This window comes from Peromyscus californicus, unplaced genomic scaffold (genome assembly GCF_007827085.1).
Source record: "Peromyscus californicus insignis strain IS unplaced genomic scaffold, ASM782708v3 Scaffold_7__1_contigs__length_154581171, whole genome shotgun sequence".
Classification (NCBI taxonomy): domain Eukaryota; kingdom Metazoa; phylum Chordata; class Mammalia; order Rodentia; family Cricetidae; genus Peromyscus; species Peromyscus californicus.
Window position 1 is genome coordinate 135,509,022 of NW_026294595.1, and position 19,707 is coordinate 135,528,728.

A 19,707-nucleotide genomic window follows, 5' to 3' on the forward strand; every position below is an offset into this window, starting at 1 on the left:
GAAAGCACCTTTAGACCAGTTCAAAGATTTAATCTTCAACCTGCTTCCAGCCACATCAGAGTGGAGGGCAAACAGTGACTGCCCACAAGTCAGAATGCAGGGCTGTGGGGGAGAAAAACAGCAGAGCAGGCCCAGGCTGTTTTGGGGGAAACTGAGGCCAGGAGTCAGCAGAGGTGGTCAGTCTCTAAGCATGTGTATTTTCCAGTTGTTCCTTGACAGCTCCCCACCCCAACTTCTCTCCAGTTTGTGAACCTCCTGGCAAGGCTGGGGTGTTGTAAGGATGTTGAATAGCAAAGTCTGGACTCCTTTTCATCCAGCTACAGCCCCTTTCTCAGGGTCCACCTCAACAGACCCCAAGGTTGCTCTTGGCCAGAGGTACTGACCTGGGAAGCAGGGGAGAGATTTTCCTCTAACTGGAGAGGACCATGTGGGTGTATTTGTGAATTCAAAGGAAAATTATAAATTGGGGTGGGGTCTCCAAACAGGGCTTGGATTCCTTCTTTTCTTTGGGAGTCTACAGCTGCCTACACCCTCACCATGAGGCAAGATCAAAAGGAATACAGAGAACTCCTGGCTGGGCTGCATGCTTTTGTTCTGTCCTGAAGGATGTGTGGGGAAATGGAAACCTCGGGTGGCCTCTGGTCTTTGGTTCAGAAATAGCACCTATGAAGCTGCCAGGTAAGTCCAGTGGGCATCATCTTCCTTACATACCCAAGGATGGAAGCCCACGGGACAAGGGAAGAGATGCCCCCAAGGGCTGTGACTGGTCCCTGGTCGGTAAAGGGAACAATGGACAGGTTTATCTGAGTCTTGGCCTCGAAGCTTTGCACAGTTGCTAACTCCAGTGTGTCTGCAACAAAAGAGAGTGCAGACATTGCAGCGTGCCATCTCAGAAGTCCAACTCTGTCTGCAGGCGTGACGTGCTTGCCTTGACTCTTGGAGGCAGCATCTTCTACAGCTCACCTTGACTGTTATCCTGATCCATGGCTGGACCTTTCAGGGTGGCTGAGCTGGACCAAGGCCATTCATCCAGGGAAGGCTGGAACGTGCTGCTGGGTAGGGTTGGTCTCTGGGATGATATTCCCAGGGTTGGTGGGATCTGGCTTTAGATTCCGTCCAGTTCCTAGTCAGCTTGCCCTGGCCTCACCTCAGCCAGCTGGGCTCTGCAGTCCAGCAGGTCATCCCGGAGTCGGGCAATGTCCTGCGTGTGCTGGGCCAGCGTGCGGTTCAGCTTGTCTATGTGGCCCCACAGGCCGTCCCTGGACCTGCTCAACTGCTCAGTAGGCAAACTGTTCAGGTGGGCGGCCAACAGGCCCAGCCTCTCATAGGCTCCTTCCACTCGCGCCACCCGTTGGTCAAAGTGGCCCACTGTATGCTGGAGTTCCTGGGCTGTGTCCCGGCAGCGGCTCAACCCTCCAGCCACACTGGCCACACCAGCCTTGAGCCTTTCCAGCTCCCCTCGCAGGTTCAGGACCTGCCTGTGGCCGGCCTGAAGCCTTGAGCCTTGACTGCTGACCTGTTCCTGGATGGCGTGGACTTCCGCTTCCACCTTTCGCTCTCGTTCATCTAGGGATGTGTTGGCGGTCACGAAGGCATCCGAGTACTGGCTGACGGAATCACTGAGGCCTGTGAGGGACTTGCTCACCGAATTCAAGTTGACCTTCAACAAAGTGATCTCACCCTGGAGGGAGCTGCCTGTCCCTTCTGCCAGCTGCCCCTGAACTTCGGCTACTGTACCATTGAGCTGTTGGAGCAGAGCCGTGTGACTGGCCACCTGGTGTAGGAGGGCCTCACTCCGGCTCTGCCAGGCCTTCACCTCTGCCACAAGGTTGTCCAGGATGGCTGAGGTGGTACTTGGGGTGCATGAGGTCTCCAGGGAGACTAGTCGTTGCTCCAGCACGGCTAGCTCTGTCTGCACAAGCGGCCGTGCGGATCTGTCTGGTGTGGCACTGTTGTGGCCCAGCTCTCCAGTCAGGGCCGCCAGACGCTCCTCTAGGCTCTGTACACGCTCTTCCAGCATAGACCCGAAGCCACCGACACTCCAGCCCCCCATCTCCATTCTCAGGCAGCAGCCCCTTGCTCCATTCTCTGTCCCATTAATGGTCTCTAGGCCCTCAAGCAGCCCGTCCACACCTCCCTGGAGCATAGCAGCAGAGATACGTGCAAGCTCATCTGCAGCCAGGGTGCTGAGGCCACCTTGCGCCTCCGTGACAGCCTGCAGGTTCCTCTCAAGGCTGTCCACCCGGGCATTGATCAAAGCCAGTTGGCTGCAGCAGGTGCCCCCACCAGTCAGCGTCAGGCCCTGCAGCTGAGTGCCCAGCTGTGAGAGCTCCCGACGCAGGGCCAGCTCCCGGCCATCAAGGCTCTGGTGCAAGCGCTGGCTGGCTGCTTGGCCCTCCTCACACTGCTGCCGCACCTCCTGCACGTGCAGGTCACACTCACTTTGAACACCTTGCAGCTTCTGCTCAAAGCCATCCAGCAGGCTCCCCCAGAGTCGTTGTAGCCGCTGGTCCACATACTCCTCCAGCAGTGCTAGGGAGGTCAGTGGGGACGGCGGGGCTTCCCGCAGCCGCTGCAGGTGAGCCTCGTGACCGAGGGCCAGCCCATGCACCTCATCTAAGAGCTGCACCTTGGTCTGTAACGTGTTACTCACCTCTGTCACTTTATTCAGGATCTCACCCAGAGGAGGGATGAGTGGTCCTCTGCCTCTGTCTTCTGGGTCTACCAGCCCTTCAGGGATGACTCCAAAGCCTATAGGTGCAACGGGAGTCCTAGGGTCACCAGTAATCCTATTGGGGTCCTCATGGCTGGCCACCAAACCACTCAGAGTGCCATATGCTTGTGACAGGCGCCGAACATCGCCCTCCAGCTGTTCTAGCCGCTCACCAAACAGCCCTTGGCCTTTTCTTCCTAAGGAAAAAAAAAAAAAAGACCTCAGGAGCACCCCTGGCCCTCCAACATGTCATCCTCAGCCCTAGACACAGCTCCTTCACCTTTATGATGAGATCTGGGTGGGGAAAGTTCAGGCCTAACAGTCATGCCCCACATGTGATGTACCTCTCCACTTCCACCCCCAGCTCTAAGAGAGCTTGTAGCCTGTATAGGTTCCCTCCCCACCCTGCCACTAAGCCTAAGAAACTTGACTCCCTCTGGAGGACATCCATGGACAGACTCACCATGAGAGCTTGGGGCCTCTCTGCTGTAAGGAGGAGGTCTGGGGCCTGGGCCCAGCTGCCCTAAGGGAATCTGGGGCTCTGGCTCTCGGTGTGGTGGGGTAGCTCCATGGTCCGTGAGGTGTTCAGGGCAGCCTTGTCCAGTAAGACCAGGGCAGCAACGCCAGGCCAGGTCTGTCACAGTCTTGTAGCCAATCTTGTATCTGGGTCTGAGCACTGAGCGGTACCTGGATCAGAGGGGACAAGAGTCCTGTACCTGTGGGCTGAGATTCCTGCCCCCTAGCTGGCATCCCAAACAATCTTTGCATGTTTCCACTCCCAGGGGTTTCCTCTTCTGACCCTCTAGATGATAAAACCATGCAGTGGAGTAGGCCTCACAGAGGCCCTCAGTCCTGGCAGTGAAGGACACATGGAGAAGCCCTGCTTGATACTGGTTACTTAAAGAGAATGCTAGCAAGGATTTAGCCCCAACCTTCCCAAGAGCACTAGGTCCCCATCAGCTCCTGCTGCCATGAGAAATTCCATTCTGGCTTTCCCGGAGCCTCTCAGAATCCCAACAGAGCTTCAAACTCCTGGTGTATAGAAGAGCCACTGCACCGGGGCTGCGTGGACAGTCCCTTTCACTGCCGCTCGGATGGTCCCTTGTCCCTTTCACTGCCCCGGGCTACTCTCAGCGCCCACCAGCTTTTCACTCTTGCCACCCATCTCTAGTCACTCGGGGAACTGGGCTCTGCTCAGAGACAGCTGTGAGCAGGAAGGGAAAGTCCAAAGTGCAGGCAGGGCTCACCAGGAACTCACCCTCCTTTACCTGATCAGCCCTGCACCTGTTCTCTCTGGTACAGCAGAGCATAGGTCTGTTTTCACACATACACAATTCAACTCTCCAAATGCAGACAATTAGATCTCGTCACCCGTGCGGCCTGTCTGACCTACTATGCCGGGACCTCTGGCGTCCACCTTTGCCTCACCTTCTCCTGGTCACCAGAACCTCCCTTGGGTCTCAGCTCTGGGCCCCTGTACTATCAACCTGTCCTCTCCTTCCCTAAACTCTGCCTCCCTCACATCTTCTTAGCCCAGCCTCCCGCTTATATCCCTGAGGTTACTGGACTATAAATTGAGCCCGGCCTTGTCTCTATGGGGAAAGATTTGCTGCAAGTTCCAAATTCAGGGGTCTTTCATGGCCTCTTTCAGGGGTCCTGGTCCATTCTAGCCAGCACTGTGGCTCAGGTAGGTTCTTTCAAGTCCAGAGTACAGCAATCCTTTGCAGAAATGGCTCTGTTCTCAGTTGAAGGCTGTACCTGGGATATACTCACCTGATTGTGGAAGGGCAATTGGGCCCCCACCCACACTGGCGGTACTCAGCCTTTACATAGCTCTCTGCTCCCTCCTGTAGAACGCAGGTCACATTCCTGTGCACCACATAGGCACAGAGGGACCTGGAGGGGGAAATAGCACCTCTAGAATATTTGGTCCGAGCCCCAACCTGTTGGTCTCAGGAGACTGCTTGCCCCCCCCCCCCCCCGGCCCCTATCTCTTTTATCTATTCCTGTTCCATAGAAGCCTGGACCTTTGCCTGGGGTCCAGATCTTCTGGGGTGGGCCCAGTTCCACCGCTGGGCTCTGATCTGTGTGTCCTTGATGGGTGGCTGCTGAGCCAAATGCTCGATTAAACCAGGAGACTGGGGGAGGCTAACTATCCCTCTAAGAAGGCCTTCCCAGCTTCTCCCTCAATCTTCTCTTCTCCCACCATCCAACTTCTTCACTGTTTCTAAACTCCTTATCTTGGCCTTCAAAGCTCCTTAGCCCACAACTTACTGGCTTCTTTTTAATCAGGCTTTCCTCCTTCCTCCCCTGAAAAGGTTCTCTGGCCTCTGCCTTGCCATATCCTTGCCTTCTAGGAAGGCTGCTCCGATGCTCCAGGGCTCACAGAGTGTGGCTGTGGCCTGGATACTCGCCCACAAGATCTTACATTCCACTGAATTCAAATTTGGGTATAAACCGACCACTGTAGAAGTCTGTCTCTTCTATAGTACAAGCCCAGGACCCACAAGTCCTCACTAGCTCTGGGCTCAGCCACCTTGGGGCTCCCACAGGGTTACTGGGGCCAGACCGCAGGAGGGGAGGGGGCGACTGCCTACAGTAAGTGTAGTTCTATCTAAAACCACGCAAGGCAGAGGAGAGACAGAAGGAATCGGATAGGGGAGCCCCGCGTGTTCCAGGCGAGGACAGCCCTGCCTTCTCTCCCTCCACCTGGTCCGCTGCGCCTGGAGTTTGCTCACAGCGCAGCTGGAAAATGTTACTTCGCTGGAAAGGTTTCCACGGGCACTGCCAGGATCCCAGCCGCCGAGCCAGGCCCCCTCGGCTGACTTGTTCTTCGCCAACCCCGCAGCCTCCTAGAGCGTGGGGTGCCTGCCCGCGCAAAAGATCGCGCCGGGGGAACCGCCCCTTCCGTGGCTAGGTACTCGGGTCTCGATGCTTCCGCGCGGGTCCTGGCAGGTGGGAGTGGCGGCGCGCCACGCTGGGGGCCCCCCTCGCGTTCCCGCCACGGCCCGGCCCCGCGCTTACTTGTGCGGCCCCGGGCGCAGCCGCGGACGCCATCCGGTCGTGTAGAGGCTGTAGCGGGAGGCACTGGGCTGTGCTGGCCGTGCGAGGAGCGGGGTGCCCTTGGCCTGTGCCCCCGAGAGCAGCGCCGCGACGGCGCACAGCCACATGGGCAGACGGCGACCCATCGCGCTGTCTCCACTCGGCCCCGCGCGGTGCCTCCCGCGGGCGATCCTCCGCTCGCCAGCCTGGCTCCCGCCTCCACTCGCGACACCCGCAGCGCTTGTTCGGCCGCCTGGAGCTGCGCGGCCGCTGCGTCCCGCCGAGTGGCCGGGGCTACTCGCGGCTGGGGCCGCGCAGGGGAGGCGGGAGGCGGGCTCTGCACGGATTAGCATAAACTTGGGGCCGCGCCGCGAGCTCCGCCAGCCCCCCTCCCCGTGGCCAGCCCCCGGCCCCAGTTCTGAGCTGACGCCCGAGGGGCCCCGTGCAAACACGAGGTTAAAAAAAAAACGAGCAGGCGGGACGCAGGGCGCTGAATTCCAGGAGGGCCCCCAAACACGCGCAGCCCCTGAGTACCTCTAGGGTACCCGGCAAAAAGCAGCAAAGCTTGGAGACAGGCCTGCCCTCCCTGCTGGGATCCCCCAGACCCGCTCAATAATCTAGCCGGATACAGTAGTCTTAAATGTCTTACTTGCACATGGGTACTGCAGTCCAGGCCCTGGACCAGGGATGACCGTATTAAGAGGCACACCAGGAAACCCTTTCCCAGCCACTTTCCTACAATAAGGTTCAGACTGTCCACTGTCTATGGGTGCCCCAGGAGGTCTAATAACTGCAGATTTCCCTTCCCACCAACTTCTGCCACCCGGGTAGGGTGGTCAGGCTGCCTGTCTGGGTTCAGTGGTGGGTCAGCACTGTCCGTTTCTCTTAGGTAAGAGCTGCACCATTAACTCTCCAACCCTGCCGAGAATAAACTCACAATCCCCTCCATACTCCTGCCCCATGTGTCTCCAATACGGTCTGATGTCTGTTTCATTATTAGCTTCAGGTCAGAGAATATTGCTAGGACAGCCTCATAAGAAACTACCTTAGGCCAGGCTCCCTGCACATTCCATTCATGAAAACGATGACTCTTGTAACCGAAGAGTTGGTCTATATAGTCCTTCTTACTAGACATCACCTCGTTAACTGCCTCCCCTGCGAGAAGCCTTTGAATCCTGATTCTGTCATCTAAGAGGACCACTTCTTTCTGGCTTTGTCTCATCCTCACAGGACCACAGCCCTCTGAATCTGAACCCCAATGGAATATGGGGCCTGCTTGGAGGTCCCTGCCCCCCACTTTGGTGTGTTGGGGAGGTGTTCACGTATATGTGTTCACATGCATATGGAGCCAAGGTCAACCTCAGGTGCCGTTTCTCAGACACCACCCACCTTGTTCTTTTGGAGACAGGGTTGCTCAATGTTCTGGAGTCTGCCCAGTGGGCTAGGTTGGCCAGTGAGCCCCAGTGACCCCAATTCTACCTCTCCAGCACTGGGTTTACAAGTGCTTGCCACATACCTGGCTTCTTTTTCTTTCTCTTCTTTTTTTAAAATCTGTTTTATAGAATCAAATTGAGGTTTTCACGCTTACAACGGCAAACAAGCATTCCACTGACTACTGTCTCCCCAACTCTAGTTTCTTCCTAAAGTAAATTTGAGGGGCTGGAGATAGTTCAGCAGTTCAAAGCATTTGTTGCATCTCCTCTTCTGACCTCCTTGGGCACCGGGCATGCAGGTAAATTAACCACACGTAAAATAACTAATTTTGTAAAAAGTTACTTTGAGGTGTGAGTAAACACATTTGAGGGAAGGTGCCGGTATCCAGGATGCTGGAAGAAGCAGTTCTGAAGCCACATCTATGTCCTGCCATCTCTGGCTGGTCCCTTACAGCAGGCAGCTGACCTAAGCCAGGCTGATTGTCCTTTCTCCTGACCCCAGCAATGGTGGGACACAGGTGACTGCAATCCCCTTCAAGGAGTGTTTTAGTTTCTAGGGTTGCCATCATAACTACCAGTTCAAGTGGCTGAGAAGTAACAGGATTTTATGGGACTGGATGGCTTAGTGGTTACCAGCAAGTATGTGTAACTCCAGTTCCAGTATATCCAATGCCCTCTTCTGGCCCCTCCAGGACTAGGCACTCACTGTGGTACACAAACATACTTAAAATAAGATAATAAATTTAACAAAAACTGTTTAGAAATGGCAGTGATTTATTGCCCCCTATTTCTGGAGGCTTAATGTCCAGAATCAAAGTATTAGCTGGGCCACTCCTCTAGGGAGGAATCCTTCTTTGCCTCTTCCAGCTGCTGGTGGCTTTGAGCAATCTCTGGCTCATGTCTGCAGCGCTTTCAGCTCTGCTTTAGCCCTTCTCTTGGTCTTCGAATGACCCTCTTCTGTGTTTCCGTGTTCTTATAAGGACAGCGGCCATTGAACAGCTTCATCTTAAGTAAATACATCTGCGAAGACCCTATTTCCAAATAAGGTCACAATCTGAGGTTCTGATGGAACTGGATTTTAGCAGGATAGGGCTCTATTCAAGCCACTGCACAGGGGCTTCTGGAGGTGAGAAGACACACTAGGGCATGCTATGCCCACAGCTCTGTGCCAGTTAGGAGGAAGTAAGGAGAGTAGCCTAGAGAGAATGCCACAGTGCTTGGGAAACACAGAGCCATTTGGTGACAAGCCATGGCTTCCTTGATCTACTTCTAATAGCACACCATTTGAGCTAGCTTGAACAGGTCAGGCAACTCTCTAGATACCCCCAATGTTGCACATTTACCAGAGATGTTAGTTGCCATTTTGCAAGTATGGGGTACTCATGCTCTTGAAGCCATCAACTTCCTGCTTTTCAGAAAGTGAGACATCTGAGGGGCAAATGAACAGAGCCCAGTTCCTCACCCTGCTGGGTTCTGACTGCTTGGCAGCACCACTTGGCTGGCTCTGGGAGAAAGCTCCCCCACCCCAGAAGCTGTGATCTTTTTCCAAAGGGTCCCACCCCTTCCTCTCACTCCCTTCCCCAGCCCCAGATGTGGGGCCCACAACTCACAGGAAGGAGGCTGGACCCTGTTTGAACTTGAGAATGTCCATGTAACAGGGGGCTAGAAGGACAGATGGGTCTTGCTTCCCCTTCCCAGGTGGCTGACATCAAAAACAGGCTCCTTCTTTAATTGGAACAGTTTGGGGAGCCAATGCCTGAGCCCCATCCCAGTGGAGGAGGAGAACACTGGCACAGGGAGATGCTCAGGGGCTTGGCTGGATACAGTCAGAAACAGGGGTCTCCCTGTGGATCATGAGGCCACTCTGCATCTGCCAGACAGGAAACCTAGGGAGGCCAGAGGCAGGAGAGGGAGGCAGACAGTCATGTCCTCCCTGGCTCAGATGGGAGTCTCTCCACCTGGATGGAGACTCCAGAAGCACCACACACAGAAGCACAGCTTCCGTTCACATGACATGCACAGGCACCTCTAGACACAATTCACAATTAGCTGCATTGTCTCACAGAAACATGCACACCCCACAGAGGCACACACATTCCCTACCTTTATAGCTCTGGTTAACAGGCACAGTCAGGGAAGCTGTCAGAATGACCCATGCATGCATCCTAGACAGACACAGGAGTAAACCCTTGCATTTAGAATGCTTCAGTGGTGGAGCGGGGAAGGAGGTGGGTGAGAACTCTACTGGACACTAGAGCTGCCCTGCTTCCTCTGTGGATCTCCTGCTGGGGCAGAAAAAGAGAAAATGGATCCCAGGAAGATGCAGAGAGGTAAGCTTACCTGGTGGTGTGTGAGTCTGGGGCCCTGATGCTTGGCATGCTGTATGCTTTGGACCTGTTCCCTTCTCTGCCTCCATGCCCTCCCCAGAAGGGGGTCTCTGTCTTCTTTCTAGCCGCCTTCTGTCTCACCCAGGGTATATGGCTCCTTGTTTATCCAGAGATCATCACCTAAGATCGTTAAAAGCCACACAGTCTTTGGAATGTAGCTCTTCTAAAAGAGACAGAAATAGAACGCTCAGATTCGGCCAGCTTTCTGGCAGGAGCCTCCCTGCTGCAGATGAGGCCCTGCTGCTCAGAGAGGCACAGCCCATGCTTCCCTAAGCAAACAGTGGAGGTATGGGTTCTCGACTCTACCCAGACCATCACCCACACTCACCATCCCTTCCCAACCTCTTCTTTCTGTACGGGTACACCTGGGCCTCTCTATTAAAAGCTTTTTACAACAAGTTCTTTGTCCAGCCCTGCTCCCTCAAAGTCCATTGTAACCCATTTGGACTGCACATGTACATAAAAAACGGCAACTGTCAAGTTTACACAAGTTTCTGGGACAGCAGTTTGCAGTGGTGCTTTCCTGTTAGACAAAAGTCACTTGTTCAGGACCCTGGGTGGGTAGGTATACAGCCTAGAGGTGAGGACCAGGGAGAGAGTCCAGAAATCATGGAACCTGGACTCTACCCAGACCATGACTCTGTAAAGCCCAGATGAACGTTCACGGAGTAAGGGTGGCTTAGAAACAGCTTCAGCACCACGCAGTGCTGATGGGGTCTCAGTGTGAACACATGCAAGCCAGATGCATCCAGTATGCAAATTATATGCAAAATACATGTGTGGGCCTCCCAACTTGCAAATGCCAGATGTGACCCTTGGGGACTCTGAATTTAACTGAGCACTGTTGTAGGGCACAAGCATGACCCAGCTTCTTACCCAGCTCCTTATTCCAGGGGGAGCTGAAATCAAGGCTACCCACACAGAAGGGGATGAAAGCAGTCAGAGTTACACCTGGGGTTGAATTTCAGTTCTTCCTCTCAGTTACATCATCTGTCTGAGGTCCCATCACTCCTCCCAGCCTGTATTCCCACATGCAAAGTGACCATTATGAAGACTAGATAAGAACGCTGCCTTCACAGTTGGGCACACAGATGTCCAGTGAGTGGGGCCGTGCTCACTGGAGAGTCTCTTTCTGGAGAGTGGGCATTTGTCCCTATGACAGCTCTACTGTGTTCCCTCAGGCTGTGGGTGGGACCCTCTCCCAGGACAGCAGGCACATGGTGAGGATAGTGATTGTTAGCACTGGGAAAGCCAGCGTCCTCACTTCTCAGTCCTTCAGAAACCTGTCAGAAGTCCCACTCCATGGGGACGCTGTCTGTACCCTGCACACACACCCCAACCTAGCCATTCTCTTGTAGGTGAGATAGGTCCCTTTGTTCTGTGAATCATCCCGGCTGATGACAGTCACTTCTTCAGGGAATTCTAGAACTTTCCTCCATACAACCAGCTGATCCAGGGACAAAAAAAGACAGCCTCCTTGCCTTAGGGGATAGGTTGGCAGTATGGCTTATGCTACAAAGGCCCTGGATTGGGCCCTGTCTAAACTCTACCTGACATCCATTCTGTATTCCTATCTTCTGCTTCCTTTCCTTGAGTGTGACTGTGGTGTGTGTGAGTGTGGTGTGTTTGTGTGTGTCCTGAGAGTACCTCCCTTCCATTCTAGTAAATCACCAGAACCTAGATCCCTGCCTCAGGCTCTGATTCTAGAAGCCTGGCCCAATTCAGGGACAAAGATATGTAAGCAGAGAAGTCCCTGACCATGACACTCTGTGTGGTCAGAAACCACAGAGAACAAGATGGTTAGATGCCTGGGCTTAAGGAGTGAGAGGATGTGTCACAAGACAGGTCATGTGGAAGTCACCATGTTAGGGGAGAGCATCGGATGGTGTTTACAGCATGTACATGACTAAGATATAGCAGAGAGCTTGGTGTGTTCCTGAACACTGCAAGGCTCTGAGTGACCCAGGTCCCAAGAGAGCTTGCCAGGGACAGAGAAGAGGCATCTTGAACATCCTAATGAAGGGTCACAAGTTATGGCTGGGAACAACACATAAGAAAGCTGCTATTGCAAATATCCCAGGCTGCTGGTGCACGGAGTGGGTACAGAAGGCAAGGGACCAGTGAGGCAGCCACTGTCATTCTCAGTAACCTGGCCATCAGAAACCATCAGAATGGATGCCAAGGCTAGCCCTCATAGGCTTCCAGGGTAAAAAGCCAGTGGGCCCTGGATGCTGATCTGAGGCTGTAGGTGTGGAAAGACATCTGGAAAGTGCTAGGCAGAGGGGACACAAAACTCTGGGACTGGAACCTAAGTGATAGGGGTAGGGGACTGTCAAGTTCAGGGAGAGGGGCAGGACCCTGAATTGTCAGTGACCTTCAAGCAAAGCCAGAGCCAGACTGAGTCTTTAGGGAACAGGTGTGTGTGGGTGGAAGGCTGATTCCAGTCAGGGTTGGAGCTGCTCCATAACTTAAGGGTTGGCATCTGTCTAGGGCTTGGGGTGGGGACAGGCTGGAGGGGAACAGAGCTGCCCAGGCACTGAGTTGGGGATGGTTGGGCCCTGGGAATAGTTTCCACCCACTCTCTTCTATTCACAAGCACTGGAGTAAAAATGTACACAGGATTATCAGCCAGAGAAGAGGCGAGGCTATGTGATGGGAGGATGTGGAGACAAGAGAAGGACTGCCCTCAGGGGGAGGGGAGGGCTTGCTGTTGCCATGGAAAACTCATGCTTGGGCAGACAGAAACTGACCTTCACCCAAAACTGTCCTTATCGCAGACCTGCTCGGCTGTGACTCCTTAATTTGCTGGGACATCTGCTGGGCACTGCTTTGGTGTAGGAAGCACAGACAGGCTGTCCCCCCGGGCTCTGCTCAAGGCACTCTGAGACTGAGAGAAGCGGGGTGGAGGAGAATTGGTAGCTGTCCCAGGAGGAATGCCTGGGGAGAAAAGTGTGCTCTAGTCAGGACAAAGGGATTCAGATGGGTATAGACCATGTGCAGCCTGAAGACCAGAGGTGGTACATAGACACTGTCAGTGTCCAGCCCCGTGAATCCACTGGAGACTGACTCCAACACAGCACAGCTCCTGTTTGTCCCTCTGTTGAGCTCCATTTCAGATGGGCAGTTCTAGACCATGTGAAAAACAGACCAATCATGGGTTTAGATGGTCATGCTGTAACAACAGGGTGTGTGTGTGTGTGTGTGTGTGTGTGTGTGTGTGTGTGTGTGTGTGTGTGCATGCCTGGAAGAGCTGCTGCCAACAGACAGGAAAGCTATTCTGGAAGGAGAGCTGTCAAACTTAAGGAAGTTGACTTCAGGGAGTCCGGGCTGAGGTCAGCATCAGGGTACTCTCATCCCCTGTAGGGCCCCAGCCTCTATCTTATGCTTAGGGCTAGATGATACATTTGGCATCTGTTTAGAAGGGCTCCATGCAGGGCCTGGACTTGCACACCCCCACTGTCCAGCAACCTGAGTTCCATCTACCTGCTCCTGCTATCACTGTGTGGTCTTGTTAACTGATATAGGAAGGACTTGTGACCTTTTGGGCCTCCCCAAGTCTGAGCCTCAGCAGTAAGGCCTCCTGCATTCCTGGCTACTCTGGCCTTGGCTGACAGCCCCAGTTCCTTAAAGAGAGGTCAGGACACTCTCATGGTGGGATGTTATCCCATTAGTCTCTCCTCTGCTCTGGGGTCCATGCTGGGATTTGGGCAGCTGATCCCTGTCTGCCTCCCACCCCCCGCCCCTATGGCTGAATCCCATCTCCACGTGTCTCCCCTTAGCCTCCGATGCCTTAGCCTTTTCAGTCTCAGGTCTCTCAAAGGGTCTCAGCATTGCCCAAGCTATTCACCATGGAGTCCCTGGGCAAGTGTGGGGAAGGAAGAGGAAAGTTGGTTAGAAGGGTGTGCTGGTGTCCATGGCCAGGTCAGAAAGGAGGGCTGGAATGATCTGAGAGGCCTGGGGACTTGTGAGGGGCTCCAGAGTGACCTCTGGATTCTAGTCCCTTTGCTGAGACTGGAGAGGGAGGGGGCACAAGTTTGGAGGGAAGTCAGGTATTTCTGCAGCTACAAGGGGGGATTTGGGAAGAGCTGCTGGAGAAGAGAACTGCCAGGTCTCTGGAAGATATCCTGGAGGAGACTGCCCGGGGCACCAGGCTATGGCTATGGTGTCCCATTTGTCCACTGCTCCTCCCAACGTGCGGTGTTGAGGTGTGCTTCAGGTTCAGGTTCTAGGGGCCTGCCCCATGCAGCACACCACTGGCAGTCAGGGCTCCTCCTGGAGCCACAAGCAGACAGCTGGCTGGCAGTCCTGCTGGTTTCCTATCCTCCCAGACACTTGTCAAAAGCCCTGGTCAGAGGGCAGACCAGGCAGCTGGCTGCTGCCCCCAAGGCTGTCCCTATCTGTTCCATTGGCTTGATACTTCCCATTCCCACCCCCTCTTCTCAGACCCTCTCCTAGTTCTCTCTGGGTGTCCTTCCCAGGGGCCTTCATCCTCCTTCTTAAACCTCACTCTCCCATAATCAGGAAGAGCCTTGATTGCTCATTATGTTTGGAACCCAAATTGTCAGCCAGTGAGAAACTAATTTCCCCAATTTAGGCACTCAAATGCCAGTCAGGCTGCATTCCTGGGAAGAGGGGGAAGTGTTCCATTCCACTTTGGGGGACAATTGTCTAAAGAAGAATGGCATCAGCAGGGCAGTGGTGGAGCATGACTTTAATCCCAGCTCTCCCAGAGACGGGCGGATCTCTGTGAGTTCCAGGCCAGCCTGGTCTACAGAGTGAGTTCTAGGACAGCCAGGGCTACACAGAGAAACTCTGTCTCAAAAACAAAACAAAAAAAGAAAAGAATAAGGAGGAGAAGGAAGAGGAAGAAGAGGAGGAGGAAGAAGAGGAGGAGGAGGAAGAGGAGGAGGAGGAAGAAGAGGAGGAAGAGGAAGAGGAGGAGGAGGAGGAGGAGGAGCAGGAGGAGCAGGAGGAAGAAGAAGGGAAGGGAAGTTTCCAATGCGGTGGAAGACAGAGGTAAAAACAAACAAAAATGTTTATAATGAAAACAAGAGTTTTCAAAGCCTGACCCATCTCTATTACCAGAAGCTGGAGAGAAAATAATTTTTCTGCAGAAGTTCTGAACAGGGGAATTAAGTTCTCCAGAGGCATTTGTGTGGCAAGAAGGCATCTATCTGGGGACAAAATCCAAGGAAAAGGTATTGGGGAAGAAAATCAGAAAGATGTGGTCAGAGACATGTTGAGACAGACAGCAGCCAAGACAAGGCAGGGTGAAGCTTCTGAGCCACATAGAAGCAAAGACTGGGGTGTTCCTGCCTGGGTGGAGTCGGGCTGAATCAAGGGAAGGGTGGGGCCAAGAGCGGAGGAGAGGAGAGAGTTAGGAATTCAGAGGAAGGTGAATGGGAAGCTCTGGGTCCAGAGGGGGTGGGATATGCTGAGATGGAGAGTTGAACTTTTTCTAGGCAGAAGGGCTAGAGACATGGCGGGGGAGAGAAGGAGGGAAGGAGAGAGGGAGAGGGAGAGGGAGGGAGAAGGAGAGAGACAGAGAGAGAGAGAGAGAGAGAGAGAGAGAGAGAGAGAGAGAGAGAGTGTCTTGTAATCAACAGACCTAGGTTCAAGGGAGAAGTAAAGGATGAGGGCCAGCAAAGCCAGGAGGCAGAGGCCTGCAGATGTGGTGGGGTTTGGGGTGGGAATAGGGGTGATGGCAGGAAGTGGGAATGGTCTCCATTGCTCCTGAGATTTGGGGTGGGATGGAGGGATATTTAAGTGGGAGTCAGGAGAAATGAAAGTCTGAGGAAGGGCTGGACTACAGCCTCTGCTCACAGCCCTTGTAGCTTGAGAGTGGAGACAAAAATCATGGACTTATAAGACATATGGAGGGGCTGCCAAGGTAGATGGGTCGGGGATGGAAGAGCCTGGTGGAGTAAAGATCAGTGCTCATAGGAAACAGAATCAGCAGGAACACAACTGGACCTTGGAGCGTCCCCTGAAATACACATGTAAATTACAAAGCACAACTCTGCTATTTGTTTTATGGCTGCTATGGTTTTGGATATGGTTTTCTTGCCAAAACCCACGTTGAGATTTGCTTGCCAATGTAATGGTGCTGGGAGTGGGGCCTTTGAGGCTATTACTTGGAGAATGAATTCAGTTCTCTGGGGAACAGCTGCACTGTCCGCACGAGAGCAGATGGTTATACAGCGATCCTTTGTCTCTCCTGTCTTTCCATCACACCCATTGGCCTTTCTGCTGCATGGAGAACCATGAAAGCTGAGCTGATAAGATAGAAGATAGATGATTGAATCTAATTTTTAAAAAGGAACTACTTGTTTTAAATAGGATAAGAAATAAAACTTTTTGTCTGAATTTGTCAAATGTGAATGGACTAGACATTGTTAATGTAATTCTTGACTGTATATATTGTATATACTTACTGTATATACTTTTTCTTATATTTCTTATAACTTTTTATTTTAAACAAAAAAAGGGGAAATGTGGTTGATATATTGTGCATCCCAATAAACTTATCTGGGGGTCAGAGAACAGAACAGCCACTATATTAAACATAGGTTTAGGCAGTGGTAGCACATGCCTTTAATCCTAGCATTTTAGAGACAGAGATCCAGCATTCTAGATTGAGTTCAAGGCCACACTGGAAACAGCCAGGCATGGTGACACACACCTTTAATCCCAGGAAGTGATGACAGGAAGCAGAAAGGTATATAAGGCATGAGGACCAGGAACTAAAGCTTTTTAAACTTTTAGGCTTTTGAGCAGCAGTTCAGCTGAGATCCATTCGGATAAGGATTCAGAGGCTTCCAGTCTAAGGAAACAAGATCAGCTGAGGAATTGGCAAGGTGAGGTTGGATGTGGCTTGTTTTGTTTCTCTGATCATTCAGCATTCACCCCAATATCTGGCTCCTGAGTTTTCTATTAATAATACTTTTTAGAATTCGTGTTATACTGAGCAGCTACCAGGACCATGCTCTTAGACCTCCATACTGTGAGACAAAATAAATCTCTATCCTTTATAACTTTCCCAGTCTCATGAGTTCTGTTATAGTAACAGAAACTGATCTAAAATGTGACAGTGGCAAATAGTTTTAAAAAAATAAAATAAAAGTCACATTTTCACTGAGAAAGAAGAAAAAAACTAAGGAAAATAGGAACATTTGGGAACAACCCAGTTGCTGCTGGTATTTCCTTGTATCATTTCCACCCCACCCCCACTCCTACCTATTTCTACCTGTCCAGCTGGCCTACCTTCGTTATTGCTGTTCGTGCAAAATTTCCTAATGGTTTTTACTTCCTAAAGTCTTGCTGAAGGGCATCTGTGGTGTGATTAGTTTTAGAATAGTCTTGTTGAGGCTGGGGGATGGCTTAGTTGATAACCTGCTTGCCCTGCAAGCATGAGGACTTGAGTTTGGGTCCTCAACATCCATATAAAAAGTCAGGCATGGTGGTGTGCACCTATATTCCCAGTGTTCAAGGCAGAGACAAGAGGATCCCTAGGGCTTGCTGGATAGCTGTTCTAGCAAAGTAGATAAGCTCCACATTCAGTGAGGGGCCCCTGCCTCAAAAAACAAGGTGGGGAAATCATGGAGGACGACGCCTAATGCTGACTCTGGACTCTGAGAACGCACACACAGGCACCTGCACACATGCATGCAAACATATGTATTTCCATAGAGGGTTAAGTGAGGAAGACCCACCCTGAAATGGGTGACGCCATCCCATGGACTGGCAGCTTGATTTGAATGAAAGGGAAAGAGAAAGCTGGGTGAGCACTAGGATTGATTGCTCTGCTTTCTAATCTGCTCAGATGGGAGCAGACAGCCTCCTCCTCCTCCTGCCACCATGCCTGCCCGCCACGCCGGGTCCTGAAACAAGCCAGCCCTGAAGCACTATGTCAAGTATTTGGTCACTGCCATGAGAAAAGCAGCTAATGCAGGTTCCCACTAAAAACTCATCTGCCCCAGGCCATTTCCTGCCGCTGCAACTACAAACTCGGCAAATCAGAGAGACTAGAAGCTTCACTGGGAGGTCCACGCCTGTGTCTAGGTGAAGGCCTTCTTGCTGGATCCTAACATGATGGAAGGCATTGCATGATAAGGGAGAGAAGGATAAAAGGAAAGAAGGGGAGAGGGAGGGAGAGCCTGCAAATAACCCAGTCCTGTGATAATGGCCTTATCTGTCCATGAGGACATTGCCCTTCCCCATGACCTAGTCAACTCTGACATGTCCTGCCTTTTAGTACCATCAGAGTGACAATGACATTTCAGCGTGAGGGTCACCTCCACGCCATACTTCAGATTGAACCAAGGGCCTCAGACAAGCAGGTGAGTGGTCTACTGCTCAACTCCACGCCAGCCCTCACTTGTTTTTGATTGTTGTTCGTTTGTTTTGTTTTTTGTTTTTGTGATAGCATCTCACCAAGTTGTTCCAGGCCGTCTTATAACTTGGCAGGCTTTAAACTTGCTATCCTCCAGCCTCAGCTTCCAAAGTATCTTAGATTATAGGCCTGTGCCACCAGGTTAGGCTCAATGCAAGTTTCTCAGGGGATAGCCAAACCACAGCACCAGCTCATTGCTCCTCATCATGTGGAGCTGGCTAGACATGGATTGGAGGCTCAGCTTACCCTGGCTTCCTCTTGCTGTATTATAGTTTTTTCTTGCCTAGGTGGGTGAATGGCAGCCTGGTCACTATGGGATGGTTTCTCAGTAGGATGTGGAGGAGATTCATATAGGTAGCTCTGTCCCCTCCCCCCTCTCACCCCTCCCCCCTCCTTCCCCCCCTCCCTCCTTTCCTTCTTGTATGTGTGCAGGTGCACACGTATGCTATGCTAGAGGTCAGCCTCAGCCGTCATTCCTCAGATGCTGCCCATCTTGTGACTTTTTGAGTCGGGGCTCTCACTGGCCTGGAGTTCACCAAGTAGGCTATGCTCACTGTCCACCCGTGTCTACCACTCCAGCACTGGATGACAAGCGAGTGCCACCATGTTCAGTCATTTTCCCTTGGGTGCTGCGGCTCCACCTCAGGCTCTTGCCTTCGCATAGGCGGCACTTTTCGGACTGAACCTCGCAGGGGTCTAGCACTGCAAGGAGATGTTGGAGTTTAGTCTGACCCGTGCGCCCCCCTTTGCTACTTGTTCTCTCCACTGAGAAGCTTATGTGAAGTTTCCCTTTAATCATGGAATTCCGGGCTCTTCCCTGGCGTTGCCTAGTTATGAGTCTTTTTCCATCATTTCTGCCTGGAAACCAGTGGGCCTTCCAACCTGCAAAACCCTGGGCGTTCTTCAAACCACGGAAACTTTTCCTTCCATTTAAAAAATGATGGCTTCTACTCCATCTGCTTTTTCCCTTCTGGGATGTGAGACTTACTCTTTTCTGAGCACACGGCACCCGTAGGCCCTGCTCCTCTCGGGCACGTGTTTTTCTCACACTTTTGCCTTGGGTTTTGCACCATTACCTCCATGTGGGTTCCTACAGTCCTATCCTTTCTCCAAATCATTTTAAATTTCAAACCGTGTTTCCTAAAGTCATGTTTAGGAAAGATTTTTCCCCTCCTTTTTCTGCCATTTTTCTTTCTGACAAGGTCACATTATGTAACTGCTGGCTTTGAACTGGGGAATCCTCTTGCCTCAGCCTCCAAGGTGCCAGGGTGACAGGTATGTGCCACACAGACTGGCAGGCTTCGCTCTCCCCCAGCACACGTGTGCGTGCACACACACACACACACACACACACACACACACACACACACACACACACCATGTTTCTTCCTTTCAGCTGTGAATGGCATCTTCCTGTGGCTCCCACAGTATGCTGCCCTCCAGCTCCTCTTCTCTTTCTAACTCTGGCTCCCCTCCACTGGCCACCATCCTCCCTTTGTATCCTGGGGTTCTCATCATCCCCAAAGCCATGTCCAGATGACAGACTAATTGGGCCTCCCTATGCTCCAGGACAAGTGCTGTGCTTTGGGGAACGATGCAGTGGAACTTCCGGGACCACCCAAGGCTCCCGGCCCTGCCTCTCCTCTGCTGGGTCCTGTGCCAAGGTCTCCCCTGCAACTGTGGAGATCTGATTCGCACCCAAGGCCCTCTATGCTGAATGTCCCTACTGTCTGGCGCAGA

At 52.5% G+C, this 19,707-nt stretch overlaps 1 protein-coding gene across 3 annotated transcripts; it reads right to left on the reverse strand.

The window, feature by feature from the left end:
* Positions 1-6: 6 nt before the first annotated feature.
* Emilin3 (elastin microfibril interfacer 3) lies at positions 7-18,307 on the reverse strand. Of its 3 annotated transcripts, XM_052725067.1 has the most exons (5): positions 9,292-18,307; positions 5,738-9,074; positions 4,487-4,609; positions 3,177-3,400; positions 7-2,910 (listed from the first exon to the last, which is right to left on the reverse strand). In XM_052725067.1, exons 2-5 carry the CDS (start codon positions 6,106-6,108, stop codon positions 1,124-1,126), a joined length of 2,505 nt encoding a protein of 834 aa, XP_052581027.1. In that variant the 5' UTR covers positions 6,109-9,074; positions 9,292-18,307; the 3' UTR covers positions 7-1,123. The 3 variants fall into 3 exon arrangements, with proteins under 3 accessions (XP_052581027.1, XP_052581026.1, XP_052581028.1); XM_052725066.1 differs by having other exon boundaries at positions 5,738-18,307; XM_052725068.1 differs by lacking the exon at positions 5,738-9,074 and having other exon boundaries at positions 8-2,910; positions 9,529-18,307.
* Positions 18,308-19,707: the final 1,400 nt, after the last annotated feature.

Coding starts and splice junctions, on each gene's coding strand:
- Emilin3 (XM_052725067.1), bottom strand. CDS start 6,108: ATGCTAATCCGTGCAGAGCCCGCCTCCCGCCTCCCCTGCGCGGCCCCA. Junction 4,610..5,737: donor CTGCGCCCGGGGCCGCACAA/GTAAGCGCGGGG, acceptor TTCCCCCTCCAG/GTCCCTCTGTGCCTATGTGG. Junction 2,911..3,176: donor AGAGGCCCCAAGCTCTCATG/GTGAGTCTGTCC, acceptor TTTTTTCCTTAG/GAAGAAAAGGCCAAGGGCTG.